Source organism: Melanotaenia boesemani, chromosome 21, assembly GCF_017639745.1.
Source record: "Melanotaenia boesemani isolate fMelBoe1 chromosome 21, fMelBoe1.pri, whole genome shotgun sequence".
Lineage (NCBI taxonomy): Eukaryota > Metazoa > Chordata > Actinopteri > Atheriniformes > Melanotaeniidae > Melanotaenia > Melanotaenia boesemani.
The window spans coordinates 25,980,234-25,997,112 of NC_055702.1; the positions used below are offsets into that span (position 1 = coordinate 25,980,234).

The window sequence follows — 16,879 nt, forward strand, 5'->3', positions numbered from 1 at the left end:
TTCTTAGCTGACAGGAGGAACCCAGTGTGTCTTCTGCTGCTGTAGTTCATCTGCTTCAAGGTTGGACGTGTTGTGTGTTCAGAGATGCTGTTCTGCAGACCTTGGTTGGAACCAGTGCTTATTGGACTTCCTGTTACCTTTTTATCATACCCAACCAGTCTGTCCATTCTCCTCTGACCTCTGACATCCTGGTCCAGACAACTGCTGCTCGCTGGATATTTTCCCTTCAGATCATTCTCTAAACCCTAGAGACGGTTGGGTGTGATCATCCCAGTAGATCAGCAGTTTCTGACACATCTTTTGTAGTTCTGATACCGAGTTTTATATCTTATAGTGATGTAATTTGAAGTTATGTTTCTGGACCCATAATGAAAAACATCAGATAATATTTCTCATACCGACACATCCAAAACATATCACCCCAGATGGGACTCGAACCCACAATCCCTGGCTTAGGAGGCCAGTGCCTTATCCATTAGGCCACTGGGGCTACATCAGAGTCCTTTTAGTCTACCACACAAGATAAAGAAATACCAACACGTCTGTCTTACTGTTCTCTGGTATTAAACGAATTTGACGGTGAAATGTTGGATCATGAGCTGAACTTATGATCCAACATTATCGATACTTCTTCATCCCTTCTTTTTCAGAAAGAAAAAAAAACTTATTAAACTTAAAACTTGTATTTATTGTTGCACCAATAGATATTTGAATAACGTATTTGAGATAACAATTTTAATCAAAACCACAATGCTTACAAAGTAAGTTTTTTTTTTTACTTTATCAGTTTTTGTTACCTAAAGAGACTTTTGTTTTGAGCTATTAGTTACGGTAATTTAACTTTAATTAATTTGACAAATAGCTTGGTGGTCAAATGACTTCCCAGTCCACTGAAGGAGTGACAGTGTCTGATCGGTGATCTTCCACAGCCAGCCTCCACTGTTTTCCTGCCTCCTGACAGCACACTCAGGAGGAATGGTTGTCGGATAGCTCATCGGGCAGCACAGCAGCTGTTGGATGCACTCGTGAACGTTGACGGTTATTCAGTTATAACCATGAATTTACTACCGTCCAACCCTCACGGGAATGGGCTTCTGTATGCTGGATTTAACCAGGATCATGGTAAGAAGCGTACTGTTTTTGTTTTTTTCCTTCAGAAGCAATTAGCAGTTGTCGTAGATTCTCTTTCACTGCATAGCCGATATCTCACAAAAGCACACATTACAAGTTTAAACAGATCAATAACATTTTCACATTTCTGTTGTTGAAATAGTCTGGTAATAAGGTTAGACGGGATGGTTAAGTTCATTTAGCGATCGAGTGAATGTTAGCTTTAGCAAGCCCTTGGGACTACAGCTAACAGAAATAAATTAGCTAGCTTTTTATGTTTTAAGGTAAGGCATGTATCAGCTGTCAGATCAGCAAGTCAAATGTGTTAAATATAGACATAAAGACTAGACTATACAATTAGTTAATACATTTTTAAAAAGTGGAGTTTAAAGCTAGTTGATGTCTGTCAATTTAGCATACATGCTAATGCTAGCCGTATTTCTATCGATCATCGTATTACCGTCAGCGGCCATCGGCTAGTATTAGCAATGCTAACAGTGCGGGGCGATCTATAGTTTGTATTATCGTCTACGTTTTATTCAAAGATAAGATGTAGTTTAGGTTTAGATAAAACAGATATTGTATTTTTCCTGTTCACTTTCCACTCATGAACCAGGCCGCAAAGTTCTGTTTTTCTTTGTTTAGTTCTTTTTCCGTCTTTTGATCCAACCGTAATTTGTGATTCGTATAATTATCTGGTGTCAAAATCTGGCAGATTAAAACAAAAGAAACACTAAAGAGGACTCAAGAAAACTCCTCCAGGGGACTTTGGGGTAAACAATCAAAGTGGAAGCTTTACGTGAATTCCAGCAGAGGTTAATCATTTGTTCCGTCCTTCATTGAAGTTAACGGTCAATCTTTTATCATTTTACTGTCCACTGGGCCTCAGTAAACTTCTCACCCGGTTTAATTTCATTACCGTTAGCACTGACGTGGCTCCATTGGACAGATAGGTGTGTAGACCGATGACTTACTGGATCACCGCTGGATTGATCGTATTGTTTGATCTGTGTGTCTGCAGGATGTTTTGCTTGTGGAATGGAGAATGGATTTCGTGTTTACAACACAGATCCTCTCAAAGAGAAAGAGAAACAAGGCAAGTAAACACTTGAACCTGAAATAAATTATTATTTGATGTGGTTAATCTATTTTTTAGCTGATTTAGCCATCTGTGTTTGGGTTATCCAATTTTAGGAAAAGGAAACAACGGGTTAGTTGGATGCCATCTGACATTTCTTTACAGAGGATATAAAAAAGTAATAAAACTGCAGGTTTTTGTGACATTGAAGACATGAAACCCCAGTAAATCATTAGAAAACGTTCCCTATTTTTAATGTGACCTTTAACCTGCAAAATTCAATTAAAAAACTAATAAATCTGTTGTATAAAATCCAATAAAAAAAGTATTTAAAAACTGGTTCCATCCCTGTTTTCACCCTTAAACTAAATTTTCTGATTTAATCCCATCATTCAGTCTTTTTGTCATCAGTTAGAGACTCTGATTCACTCCAGATAAAGTTCAGATATCCTCGTAGAATCCTCCCGATATTTCCTCAGTTTCCTGCTGCAGCAGAATTCCTGGTTCACAGAGAGCTTCCAGGTCCTCATGAGTATAAGCCAGGAGAAGTGTCCAAAAACATTTCCACAATATCAAATCCATGGAACCCAGTGGAGACTGTCTTCAGAAAGAGGAGAAAATATGGGATGTCCTCCTCAAAACTGAGGAAAAGGAAAAGCCATGGAAGCTGCCAAGAGTCCTGCAGCAGCACCTGAAGGAGCTGCAGGAAGTTTTAGAAGTTCTGGTTGTGTCCTACATGTGACAACAAGCTGCTGTATTCTCCGTCTGGACTGTGTGTGTAGGGTTGAAGATGGAAACCTTTTCTTACCAAGAACAACATCCAAGCTCGACTACAGTCTGCAAAAAATACATAGTCTCATAAAAACATGCAAGAAAATGTGTTTTGGTCTGAAGATACCAAAAGATTCCACAAGAGACATCACTCTAGTAACAAACACCTCCATACCCACAGTGAAGCATGGTGGCAGCAGTATCATGTTGTGGGGTTTCTTTTCTTCAGCTGGAATTGGAGCTTTAGTCAGAGTGGAGGGAGTTCTGAACAGTACCAGACACCAGATTCACTTTTTTGACCAAAACCTTCAGGTGTTGCTGGAAAGCTTCAGAGGAATTTCACCTTTCAGCAGGATGATGAGCCCAAACTGACGTCCAGATCAACAAAAGAACGACTTCATTAGAAGAAAATAAAAGACCTGGAAGGTCTGATGTTGTTCATCTTATTTACACCACAGCTCTTCATTTCTCTCTACACGAGTTTCACCCTGATGCCACACACACAGACACGTGCACGCGCAGGTGTGCACACTCCAACCAGCAGAAAACGCATGTCGGACGATATGAAGGTTCATCCAGCTGGAAATCAGACAGAAATTCTGGTTTTTAAATCAGCTGAATCTACGTCATTGAATGAATTTCTGGTTGTATTACGTCTTTAAATGGATCCAATATTCTTTGTAGGTTTTATTAATGTCAACACGTTATCTGAGATAAAAATATTTAGAGCGACTCCGCTCAGTAAAACCATCTTTATTCACTTCATCAGGACATTTCAGAAGGTGGACAGTTTTCTGTCCCCTGTGGTTTTTGTCTCGGTGTTTCAGTCTGTTTCACAGCTGATTGTAGCTGTCACATGATGTTGATTTAAAGATGTAGCCCAGCTCGTCTTCACCCCGTCTTATTAGGGTGTTGAATCCTCTCACTGGAGAACTTTTGATGGGCTTTGGATTCCCTACAGGAGGAACTTTTACACAAACGCCCAGTTACTCTGTCCTTTCTGGGCTGCTGCCTCCTCTTCCTCCTCTTCCTCCCTCTCACCGGCTGTGAGAGAGTAGATAATAATAAGTTAGTGTGGGATATAAAACAACACAAATCCCATGTGAATATGTTTAAGGCTCAGATAGAGCAGATTCGCCATCAGGAGCATTTTTTAACTCAGGAAGAGGAGAGTACCGTTTCACAACAAAGACGACAGGAAGTCCATCTGAAGGAGTGAAACCTGGATCAGGAGCCTTGTAAATTAAACACACTCTTAAAAAACCATTTAATTGTTTAGCCCTACACAAGAGATTTTCTCATTATTTGACAGCTTTGGAGCCAGTTTGTGAAGAACAGAGAGAAATATTACCAAGTCAAGATGTTCCAAGATGACAGACTCTTACCAAGAAGACTGGACTCTGGGATTACATCTAAAGCCAGCACAGTTTAGTTTTAGGGTGTCCATACTTATGCAACCAGGTTATTGTATGTTTCTTCTCCTTAAATCTGGAGTAGGAGGAAGTCTCCACTGTGAGAGTTAAACACGTGAGTCTGACTAACGTCATCGGCTCAGCGGATGTGGTGTTTATGCTGTTGTGATGTTTAATGTGAGGTCGGCGTTGCTCTGGGATTCAGCTTCCTGCTCCTGAGCATCGCTCAACCTTGACGGAGGAGCTGCTGCTTCCTGGCTTTTAATGAGCTCTGTTTGACTTCCAGAGTTCCTGGAGGGCGGGGTCGGCCACGTGGAGATGCTGTTCAGGTGTAACTATCTAGCACTAGTGGGAGGAGGGAAGAAACCCAAATACCCGACTAATAAAGGTATGTTTTGTTGATGAAGGCAACAGTGGCTGCAGCTCTGCAGCCTTTTGAATAAATGATGATGTTTTTCTATCGGAGTGACGACAGCAGATCTGAGTAGACTGATGACAAAACTGCTTTTTTTCACCTGTTTTTTTTTTTCACATTCCCACTGACTGGAGCTTCCTCTGGAGCCTTTTTTTCTCAGTTTATGAAATATAAAATTTCCTCAATTTTTAGGCCTGTTGTCATGGCTCCTGAATTCATTATCTTTTATCCATCATTTCTAAAGCCAAACACTTGAATATAGAATTCTGTCCAGCTGATCTCTCTTCCCGGGATATGCTGGGGAGGATGGAGGGAAAGGGTTACCTGACCCTGCAAACTTATCATTTTCTGTCACACTTGCCACCACACCATGGCGTTCCCAGCTAAAGGAACATCTTTATTGTCTTAGATTTGAGCTTGAATGATTCTGCCAAGAAGACCGCTCGAAGCTTAAGGGATTATCGTCAAGCAGACTTTTAGCAAAGCTGCTTTAACCAGGTACAGCTCCCAGTGAAAGTCTGAATACTAGATAAAAGTTATCTTTATGATGAGTCTGAAACATGAGAAAGTGAAGAACTTGAATGGATTTCTTTATCTCGGACTTGGGTGGTTTGTTAGCTACTTTAATAGGTGGCTGGAGATGATCTGAGCTTTGTGCATTATCCTGCCGGAAGTAGCATCAGAAGATGCTCCACTGTGGTCATAACTTCTAATATAGTTAACTGTAGTCAGAATGTGCAGTAGTTGGTAGCTAACGCTAATTCATTCCTCCATAGAAAGTGTAAAGTGGTCTGATTAGCTTATGTAGAACTTAATAAAACATTTCCAAACACTAAAAAGGTGGATATGACAGAAGACTGGGATACTGTAACCCGAGACTGGCTTTCACCTAACCACCGCGAAAAAGTCGTTTCCTGCAACGTGTCTGCTCAGGTTCGATGCTGAAAAACCAGGTTTTTTTCAGACATAAAGGACACTACATTATATCCCTGTTCTATTCTGCTGTGTGGAATGGAAACATGTTTTTATGAGGCCAGGCTGCTCATCCTTGTTAGTTTAAAAGATGGTTTTCTCTGCCATTTGTCATGTGGTTTTTATTACCTGTCAGCCAGGTGTGAAGAGTTTGTGCCACTATGCTGCCATGGTTTGTGTGTGGTCGTAACTGCATGCCTGGTTAAAAAAAAAAAAAAGCCTAATTCAATAAATGTTTGCAAAAATAAAAGGCTAACAAATGTAGTGTTGCCCAATGTAACCAAGTAACAGTAATTTATTCAACTCCTAAGTAAAAAGCATGGTGCAGTAAAACTACTCGTAGTACTTAGAAGTACTTTTTTTCTCCAAAACATTGTCTTTCTATCATCTCCAACCAGTCTGACCATTCTGCTCTGACCTCTGACATCAACCAGACATCCTGGTCCAGACAACTGCTGCTCGCTGGATGTTTTCTTCTTTCTGATTCTCTGTTTGAACTTCATCAGGTGGTCTTGACTGCGTCTACTTGACTTGCTGTCATGTGATTGGCTGATTAGATACTTGTGTTAACAAGCAGTTGAACAGGTGGAGCTGATAAAGTGGACAGTGAGTTTACGTCTTTAATGTCCTGCTCCTCTTGTCTAGTGATGATCTGGGACGACCTGAAAAAGAAGACCGTCATTGAGATCGAGTTCTCAACAGAAGTGAAAGCAGTGAAGCTTCGGCGTGACCGGTAAAAGTCTTCTCTTATTTTACCTGAGACAAATGTGTTTGGTCATTGGTTGTAAAATCAGTGAAAGAGGACTTTCATTTTAGGTTCAGGCATAGATTTTCTCCAGATATACAGTCATGTGAAAAAGAACTTAAACCTGCTTCAGCTATACGATTTATGTATCGGAGCATAAGAAACTGTCTGGCCGTTGTCAGGTTTTAAAATGAGATGACGTTGGATGAACTTTATTTATTTAACCAAATGAAGCCAAAATGCAGAATGGGTGTGAAAGTCCACCCTCAGTCTGGGAAGGAAAATGGCAGCCAGGTGCTGCTCATCAGATGTTCTGTTTTTTTCTTTCTTTTTTCTTGGAACACAAGTTTTGACCACAAAACAGAAAAGATATGATAGATGTTTAGTTTTTATGAGTTTTTGTGGTTGTAATTGCACTTCGTTTGGGTGGCAGTGCCGGGTGGAGGCTTTTAGTTAAGTTTCAGTAACCTCAGTGTGTGATCGTGTCACATTTTATCCGATTTTTACTTTACTGAAGTGAGACAGACGTCACATTCTGCCCCTGAGGAGACATGCAGAAATTATATCATAACTTTGTCAGCTTTGATTGCACAACATCTTCAAGACTGATGGACACACGCTGACACGTAACATTCATATTTACTTCCATAAACAGAGCGTGCTGCGTGTGATGCCACATCTGAGCACATACAGGGGACCTGCATATTAGATAAGGGGGCGCTGGGTCAAAAAAGGCTGAGAAGCACTTCTCTAACTGGACCTTACACAAAGCTTTACATGAACCGATGCTGGAAGTCTGAATGATAAAGCAATACTGTAAAGGGGAGGGGATTAAAGTTCCTCCACAGTGATGTGACAGACTGAGAACATCAGTTATTTCAACTCACTGCAGCTGAAGGAGCTTCTGCAAGCTGCTGAATCATTGGGTGGACTCGCTTCTGGTTCATTAACGACATGATGTAAACAATCATGTTGCAGTGTGAGGTTGGATTGAATTTATTTTAAAACCTGTTGGGGACCAGATGATTTGTGACTGCATCCCTCTTCCAGACAGTACTGCAGTGCAGCTGCTCGGGTTTTATGGCAGGAGGAGTCCCGTTACTGCCCCACAAGTCTTGGTTGTAAAATAATTTTTCGTTCTTTACTTTCAGGATCGTGGTGGTCCTGGACTCCATGATCAAAGTGTTCACCTTTACCCACAATCCTCATCAGCTGCACGTGTTTGAGACCTGCTATAACCCCAAAGGTCAGTCCAAGCCCGGTGAACTGGATGTGACACCATTATTCCCCCGCCACATCAGACCTCATCTCCCTCTCCCCCCACACCCCGTCCCCCTTCAGGTCTGTGCGTGCTGTGTCCCAACAGCAACAACTCCCTGCTGGCATTCCCCGGGACTCATTCAGGCCACGTGCAGATCGTAGACCTCGCCAACACCGAGAAGCCGCCGGTGGACATCCCCGCCCATGAGGGGGCGCTGTGCTGCATCGCGCTCAACCTGCAGGGCACGAGGATAGCCACGGCGTCTGAGAAAGTACTGAAGCTTGTCCGCTGTTTAAACGTTGATGGTGATGTGTTACTAACACTGCTGCTCTTCCTCAGGGGACTCTCATACGAATCTTCGACACGTCTGCAGGTCAGCTCATACAGGAGCTGCGACGAGGTTCGCAGGCAGCTAACATCTACTGGTGGGTGGAAAACGGCCTTCTCCAGTCTCCATCAGCCGTTAGCTGCAGGTCCCTGCACTGATCCCTCTGTTTCAACTGTTTCAGCATCAACTTTAATCAGGATGCGTCGCTCATCTGCGTGTCCAGCGACCACGGCACGGTGCACATCTTCGCTGCAGAGGATCCCAAAAGGAACAAGCAGTCCAGGTCTGTTTTCATTTATTCATTTCACATCCACTCCTGAAGCAGGAGGACAAATCCATAAACTGCCTCTGTGTCCTCGTCTCTGCAGCTTGGCGTCCGCCAGCTTTCTTCCCAAATACTTCAGCTCCAAGTGGAGCTTCTCCAAGTTCCAGGTCCCGTCTGGCTCTCCCTGTGTGTGTGCCTTCGGAACAGAGCCCAACGCCGTCATAGGTGGGTCTAGGTGGGAGCGTGATCATTCTGACACGCGTGGCTTGTCCTGTCAGCGTGTAACTCAGACACAAGGTATCACAGGAGGCATGCGGGGGCACTAAACCCGTGTTTGGCTTCTTGTCAGCTCCTGAAACAGCTTTTTCTGCCCTGGTTTCTACAGCTATGTGCAAACGTCTTGAGCCACCGCATTTAGCTTCTCAGCAGACTTTCTCGTAATCTTTGTAACGTGATCTTGCAATAGTTCCGAGAGTCTTTTAGTCTTTCTGTGGACTCACAAGGACAAGGTCAGTCCTCACCAGTCATGACCTGCTGTCTGTCCTTAAATGTTTGAGGAAACTGGACAACGGAAAACTTGTCAGGATTAAAAACTATATACATCCGGTGAACAGGATCTGAAAAAGGGACAGACCCAGCACAGACCTGATACAGGACCTGAGAGACATCACTGTTGGCTGAAGCCTCATCAGAAATGGTTTCCGTAGAAACGTGGCTGTCAAGAAGGAAACGGAGAAAAGGCCACATGTCACGTGACACAAGAACTGAAGATCAGTGGTCTGATGGGGGAACAAATCCTCCCAAGAACTCAGACCTCAACAGGTCTGAGGGAGGGATGAATCCTACCCAGAACCTGGACCTCAACAGGTCTGATGGAGGGATGAATCCTACCCAGAACCAGGACCTCAACAGGTCTGATGGAGGGATGAATCCTACCCAGAACCTGGACCCCAACAGGTCTGATGGAGGGATGAATCCTACCCAGAACCTGGACCTCAACAGGTCTGATGGAGGGATGAATCCTACCCAGAACCTGGACCTCATCATTATTAAAGCACTGTGGGATCATCTGGAGAGAGAACAGAACAAAAGGCAGAAACATCTGAAGAAGAGCTTTGGAAAGTCCTTCAAGAAGTCTGGAGAAGTGTTTCTGAAGACTAGTTAAAGAGAAGACAGAAATCTTCTCTAAGAGGGTTCAGACTGACGAAGGACAGAACTGATTTACTTTTCCTGTTGCCTTCAGTCAGAAACTGCAAACAGTAGCAGCATCATGGCTGGACTGGGACACAAACTCAGGCCGGGAGTCATACACTCACTCAGACCACCCCAACACATATACTGCATGCATATGCTCACACTTGTGCAAGTGTACATACACACACATGGACTTAATAATCACCAAAGCTCATTATTCTAGACCAACATTCACATAAAACTACAAATCAGTAGTCCAGTGTTTCTCTCTTCTCGTCAGAAGGTTCAATACAAAAGTCAAAGCAGTACTCTTATAATAATGAGATAAATAATTAGATTAATGATTGAGATAAATAACATGATTGTTTCATTTTGTTTACCATAGTACATTTAATACACCAACAACAATATTCACTACTAAAAACAGGAAGTGGACAACAGCAAGTTTACCTGATGAGATTCAAATAACATCAGAAAATTAAAACGGCATCTCAACTTAGATAAGACACTGTCCAACTTTGGGAGGGGTTCCCAAACGTTATCCTGCAGCTGCTCATTTGTGCAGATATGTTTGGCTCAGCAGGACCCACCAAATATGTCATGCAGGAAAATAAGCCATGCCATTACCATGGGAACAGAAACACATCCACACACACTCCATATGAAGTTTTAACTAAAACCTCAGACGTCAACATTTACAAGCATAAAATGCTGCAGCCACATTATTTGATCCAGATTAACACACTGACACACTGATTAAACCAAATGTTCCCTCATCAGCATTTAACCTGGATGAATAAAATGTTCCTCACGCTCACAGCTGTGCAACTACTTGTGTGTTGGACAGGGACAGATGTGGACAGTATCTGTGGACTGGGACAGCTGTGGACAGTAAATGTGGACAGGGACAGATGTGGACAGTATATGTGGACTGGGACAGCTGTGGACAGTAAATGTGGACAGGGACAGATGTGGACAGTATATGTGGACAGGGACAGGGTTTAATACAACACAAATAATTAACTAATTTTCTTTTATCCAGGTTATACCAGGAAACCCCAAACATGAGCTGGTGTATAGAAACGGTGGCATGTCCATGTGTGGTTGTGTGTTTGGGCTGATGTGGTTTAATAATAAAACAAACCAGTGCAACATTTCCAGTAGAATGAAGTTTAGACAGGAGGTAGTTGTATTGTATAATATTGTACATTTCCCGGCATTTCCTGCCTCCTCTTGAAGTGCCTTCTTTTTTCTTATAAGTTCTCTTTCTGCTCCCCCTTTCCTCTTTTTTTCCCTGACTCCATCAGTCGGCTGCCAGCTCCACGCCTCTCGTGTTGAAAATAAAACGACGACTGATATTTTTAATCAATCACCAGTTGGTGAAGGTGAAAACTGACAAACGCAAATCATTTTATTGGTGGGCGGGGCCAGTTTCTGCAGACCAATCAACTGCACCAACATAGTTCACCGTGATTCTTTTTTACTTTTGATCTTTTTTTAAATTTTTTTCCTCCAGTTCGGCCACTTAAGAGCCCAGGCCACCGGGAATAGTCCCGCTGCTCGCGATGGCCAGTCCGGGCCTGATCGTGGCCTGAATCAGTTTCTTACGACATCATCGAAGCTGTAGCTGTTTGTTGTGGCCATTTTCCATCATCATCATCAGCCCACATAAAACCACTGTGGACTCTGGGATTCAGGAGAAGACTTTTGTCTCCTGATATGCTTTTAGTTCACAAGAGTAACAAGTTTGATTTTTTTTGTTCTCTTGTAAACATCATAAAATATATATCTGAACTTTCTAATGTCTGCGTTTGTGTTGCTAGGCAGCATTTTATTCCCAGTAGAACATTAAGAACTTATCAGATGTTGAAACTTAAACATTTTACGATCCATTCATTTTCTATACTGCTTATGCTAATTCAGGGGGAAGCTGGAGTCCATCCCAGCAGCTACTTGGTGAGAGGCAGGGTACACCCTGGACAGATCACCAGTCCATCACAGGGCCAACGCAGAGAAACTAACAACCACTCACACTCTCCTAGAGAGAATTGAAAGTCACCAGTTAACCTAACATTAATGTCCATGGACTGAGGGAGGAGGCCAGAATACACGGGGAGAACATGAAAACACTTTTTCTGTTCCATGTAGAGAATCATGTCTGAGGACCCCAAGATCACCAGTATCCAGTTTGACATTTGGTCTCATCCTCGGCACACAGAGATTCCCCCTGAGTCTCTGAATCTTTTGATAATATTATACACTAGGCGGTGGGATTTTCATTCTTCACCTTTTTACACAGAGAAATATTTATTCTGAAATTGCTCCATAATTTTTAGATGCAGTTTGTCTCAGATTGGTGAACCTCTGTCCATCTGAGAGACTCTGCCTCTCTGAAGTGCTCCTCTTATACCCAGTCATGTTACTGACCTGTTGTCAGTTAACGTGATTATGTGGTTACTTTTCCAGCCTTTTGTTGCTCCTGTTCCAACTTTTTACAGACGTGTTCAAAATCAGCTCATATTTTCACAGTTTCAACATCTGATGTGTTTATGTTCTTGGGAATAAAATATGGATTTATGTAATTTGTAAATCCTTGCATTGTGTTTTTATTTACATTTTACACAACTGTTTTGGAGTTGTATTTACCAGACATCAAACACCTCTTACATTTGCTTCCTTTAAATCTTGTTTTAAGCGGTTTCATCTTCTTCTTCTCTCCCTCTTCACAGCCATTTGTGCTGACGGCAGCTATTACAAGTTTCTGTTCAACCAAAAGGGGGAGTGTTCCCGAGATGTGTACGCCCAGTTCCTGGAGATGACCGACGACAAAATATGACCCTCGACCTCCCTCTCTGCTGACTTCCTGTTGAGCAACCAGATTTTTTTTTCTTTAAAATCAGAGGAGGTTTGAGACTTCCTATGATGCACTTCACCGAATCTTGACAGACTCTGCAATAAAAAATTAAATAAATAAATAAAAAAAAAACCAGAGCATCAGATCAAGTGGACAGAACTAGAAGCACAGACTCAAAGATGGCCGCCTGGAACCGTCATGCGGACTTTACGGTGACGTTACTCCCAAACCAAACACACGAAAAAGAGGGAAAGTTATTTTTGTGAACGTACAATGCGCAGCTTTTTAAGATGTCTTCCGAGGAGTTTACAAAAGATGGATATTTTTAACCACATAGATGATTCTGATAGATGAGAATATTGAGATTTTTGTCAACTAACACCACCTAACCTAACCGTAGGGAGTGCCTCTGAGACTGGACAGAATCTGTTCGTGTGCACACATTATTGTTGTCATGTATACATACATGTGCCCGTGTATATACCGATGTACCATATTAGCTGTTTGCAAACGGGATCAGAGCCAGTTTTTCTTCCACGTCGCAGTAACATCCGGAGCCTTGGAGCCCACTCTGATCCAGCTTTGGGAAATATCACCTTAGTATTCTAGATTTTCTTAGTCACTGTATATACACAACTCATCAGACTGAACTAACAGAATTATACAGAATAATAGCAAAAAAAAAAAAAAAAATTAAGTATTTTTGTTTGACTTTTGATTTCATATGTTGTGCAATATATTGTTTCCCTGAACAGTAAATTTTTATGTTAAAAGCAAGTCAAAGTTGAGACTTTTGGAGGAATACATTGTTCGCTTTCCAGACGAGCTTAAAGAGGATTAAATGTAGGAAAAGAAGTGCAGGTGATATCAGGCTGTACACGACGATCAGTCCGTCTGTACCGTCTTTGTCCCAGAATCCAAGCCTGGGAGGAAAATTCCTTCTTTTTTTTTGTCTGCTTTGTTATATGAAGGACCAGAACATTTACAGTTCAGCTGCATCACATCGTTGGCAGGTGGAGCCACGCTTCGAACGTCATTGCAGCTGTAAATATTCCTGTACACTTTACTGGGTCTTTCAGTCCAGCGTCATGTGGGTGGGTTAGTCCAGCTGTAAGAAGTTTGATTTCAGTCAAATTTACATGTTTACAGTGTTGTAAAGGACTAACGATTCTTGTTGTTTTCACTAGTGTCATGTAAGTGTTAGAGGAATATTTTAGTTCTGTGTCTTCCCTGCAGCAGACGGCAGGCAGAGCCCTCTCAGGTTGGAGTGTTCTGGATTTGCAAGCTAAAGCTAACAGCTACTACTACATGTTAGTTTGGCTTTTTACCCCCCGTCAGTCCTGAATCCGGGTCCTGGGTCCATGCAGCTCAGTCTGGGTTGCAACACGGATGTTCTGCAGCTGAGAAAAATGTGCCAAAGTAAATAACCGTCGGATGCTGGAACGAGACGGTGTGACAAATCCCCAGCTTGCTCTTTCTGTTTCCAGCCTGAGAGCTCTGCAGGGAAAACACTGACAGCTCATAAGAATTAAACACAACCGTACTAAAAAGTAAACAAACCCCATTAAAGGTGCAGTTAATTCTGTTACTGAGTAAAGAGCCTTAGCTTGTATTCACATCAGCTTTTAGTTTGTTAAAATGAAATGAACCAAAAACACATTTTCCTTCTGAAATTCTACTGATTCAGGGTCTGTTCCTCCTCAACAGTCCAGACGAGATGTAAAATCTGGACATTTTCAGCTTTGTTCAGCTCTACACTTCATGTTTAATGTAATTAGCTCCATGTGATTAAATCATAAATGCTCAAATGATTGTGGTCAGAGAGGCTCTGCAGCCTCAGCTGTACCTCACCTTCCTGACGCCACTTTTTATTTTCTTTTTTCTGTGTGTGTTTTGAGTTTTTTGTAAAAAGTGCGTCACGCTGCCAGTTCAGCTCATGCATCAGGGACCCCGAGGTGCTTTGTTGAACCACCATAAACAGGAGATGTCTGTGTGGAGCCGACAGGCAAAGGGATTACCTTTTTATTTGACGGCGTTTTGATGGATCCATTAGACAAACGTCCGTTGTGTTGCTTTCTGCTTCAGATTGTACACCGAGCACACACACAGGACGGATGCTGCACAAGCTGAAAACAAAGCCAACTGGTTTCACACACACACACTATGATTGTAAATCCTGCATTAAATTTGTGAATAAAATTTAACATCTGCCTTTCCAGTTTCAGGGTTAGACTGAATTTGGTCATTGATTACTGGTGTTTCTAACCAGGGAATCTGCAGATCATCCATCAGTCGTTTTCATGAGTAAAACATCAATAAAATGTATTTGTCATAGTTTTCTGTAGAATTATGAAAAATTGTGCACCGTATGCTTTAAGCTTAGTTCACACTCAGCTCAGAATCAGATTTAAGGAGCGTGTTGTCATTTTACAATCATTTTTTAAATAAATTTACTTTCTGATATTTGTTCTTGGTAAAAAATACAACATTAAGTCATCGCAGAAAGATCAGACCGTGCAATGCTCACAAAAAACTACTAAAAAGCCCAGACTTGCATCCCAGACTCTCCAGGGCTCAGATAGCATGTTAAATGATAAAGTTCGTGGCAGTCCAGATAGAAACAACTAAACCAGTGTGGCTTGTTCTTCTCTGCATGGCAGCAGAGCTTAGCTTAGCAAAGCTGCGTCTGAACAAACCACAAGACTTCAGGAACAACGTTGGACAGACCAGACCAGAGTGGACATGTTTGGTTTGAAAGCAGAAAAACCACACTGGTGGAAGGATGGTGATGCTCTGGACCTGGACCCCTTGCAGCCAGAGGACAATGAACTCTGGATACCCAAATATTCTAGAGTTAAATGTTAGTCCATCTGTCCCACAGCAACAGGACGACGATCCTAAAGACCACAGCAGATCTACAACAGCACGGCTGCAAAAGATGCTGACGTGATCCAGAGTCCAGACCTCAACCTGACTGAAATGCTGTGGGACCTTCAGAGAGCCGAAGCCAACGCTGCAAGCCTCAATGTACTGAAGCAGCATTGGAAAGAAGAGTGGAGCAAAATTCCTGCACAACCACGAGAGCTTCCAGAAAACGGCTGGGCGTGGATGCAGCTTTCATGTTGCTTCTGCAGTCCGGTTTAGTTTATTATTAAATAAAGAATTATGTGGAGCTAAGTTAGGGACATTAGTATAACAAGTACAGATTAATCCTACAAGTCTGAAAGTCAGTTTTATTCAAAGCGTTCGACCCACATTTTATACGCCTACTCAAGAACCAGTCAGATTTCTATAATCCAGGGATCAACTCCGGACCTCATGAGACAGTATCCTGCAGGTTTTAGATGTTTCCCTGCTGCAACACACCTGATAATGGAAAGAAGCTGGTGCAGAATTTAACAAGCTGTTATGCAGACAGAAGGCGAACAGACGACCTTCTGCTCCAGGGAGATTCCTCCAGTTTGCAAAGGCTGGTGGAGCGTTAAATCCCCCCACCAGAGATACAAATAGACTCCTGGGGAATCCACTTCCACTCAACTTAGTGTGTTAGCAAGTTAGTGATCTCTGCTTTAATCCCTAACCAGAGGAGACTCTCGTGTCCAAACCAAACTAACATCCTGGTAACTGTAACTGGAAAAGTACAACTACAAAGCCAGCTCCCTAAAGCTAAGAGAGTTTACGGAAACTGAAAGATTTATTCCTGGAGATGGAAAAACATGATTCTGCTATTCGCTCATAACATCAAGAGTTCTTAGTTTTTATTTATGCCTAAAACGACTTGCCTTTAGCGAGCTGTGAAGGTTGTGGGGTCATGGTCAGATGGTCAGAGCAGTACTTTTACACTAGCGTAAAGTTTGCTCGTGGATACGGGAGAGTCCTCTCCGGCCGCTTAGGACTTAGAGAAATCTGGTTCTTGAGTAGGCGTGTAAAATGTTTCGAGCTTGTAAAAATTACTTGTACTTTTCAGGATGGTAAACTTGTATTTTCAGACTTGCAGAAGAAATCCGTACTCGTAGATTCAGCCTGTATTTGTTGTTGAGTTACGAGTAAAACGTGTCCCTATCAAAGCCCCATAGAATGACTGTAATTTGATGTGTTCATCTAAGGTTGTATTTACCTCATTTTACTTTACTGTCATGGAAAACATTTTAATTTAAAAGACCATCAACCACTTCTGTTAACTTTGACCTCTTTTTTTTATATTCAGAGTTTCCATTCAGCAATTCTCGTGACTGGAAATGTGAGCCCCTGTAGGAAACCGATGACGTTTAAGGAAACATTTCCCCCCCTGCTGCCATTTCCCCTCATTCCCCACAACCAAAAAGCATCCTTCCCCTTCGTTCTAGCAAAAAGAAAAAACAGACTTCATCATTTTTTGCGTTTACTCAAAGAAATGCAAACCAAGAAGTTCTGTTTTAAATAAATTTATAAAAAAGAGAAAAAAACCAAACAAAAACATTAATCCACTGAAGCA

The 16,879-nt window shown here is 42.1% G+C and overlaps 1 protein-coding gene and 1 non-coding gene across 2 annotated transcripts; one reads left to right on the top strand and one right to left on the bottom strand.

Annotated features, from left to right (window-relative positions):
- Nucleotides 1–417: 417 nt before the first annotated feature.
- On the bottom strand, nt 418–490 carry trnar-ccu. The gene has a single exon. It is a non-coding gene; the product is annotated as a tRNA-Arg (tRNA).
- Nucleotides 491–891: 401 nt separating this feature from the next.
- wdr45b (WD repeat domain 45B) lies at nt 892–14,616 on the top strand. The gene is made up of 10 exons (XM_041974988.1): nt 892–1,122; nt 2,132–2,206; nt 4,658–4,759; nt 6,404–6,491; nt 7,655–7,749; nt 7,845–8,035; nt 8,104–8,189; nt 8,274–8,375; nt 8,461–8,582; nt 12,281–14,616. The coding sequence occupies exons 1-10, from the start codon at nt 1,056–1,058 to the stop codon at nt 12,385–12,387; spliced, it is 1,035 nt and encodes a 344-aa protein (XP_041830922.1). The 5' UTR covers nt 892–1,055; the 3' UTR covers nt 12,388–14,616.
- Nucleotides 14,617–16,879: the final 2,263 nt, after the last annotated feature.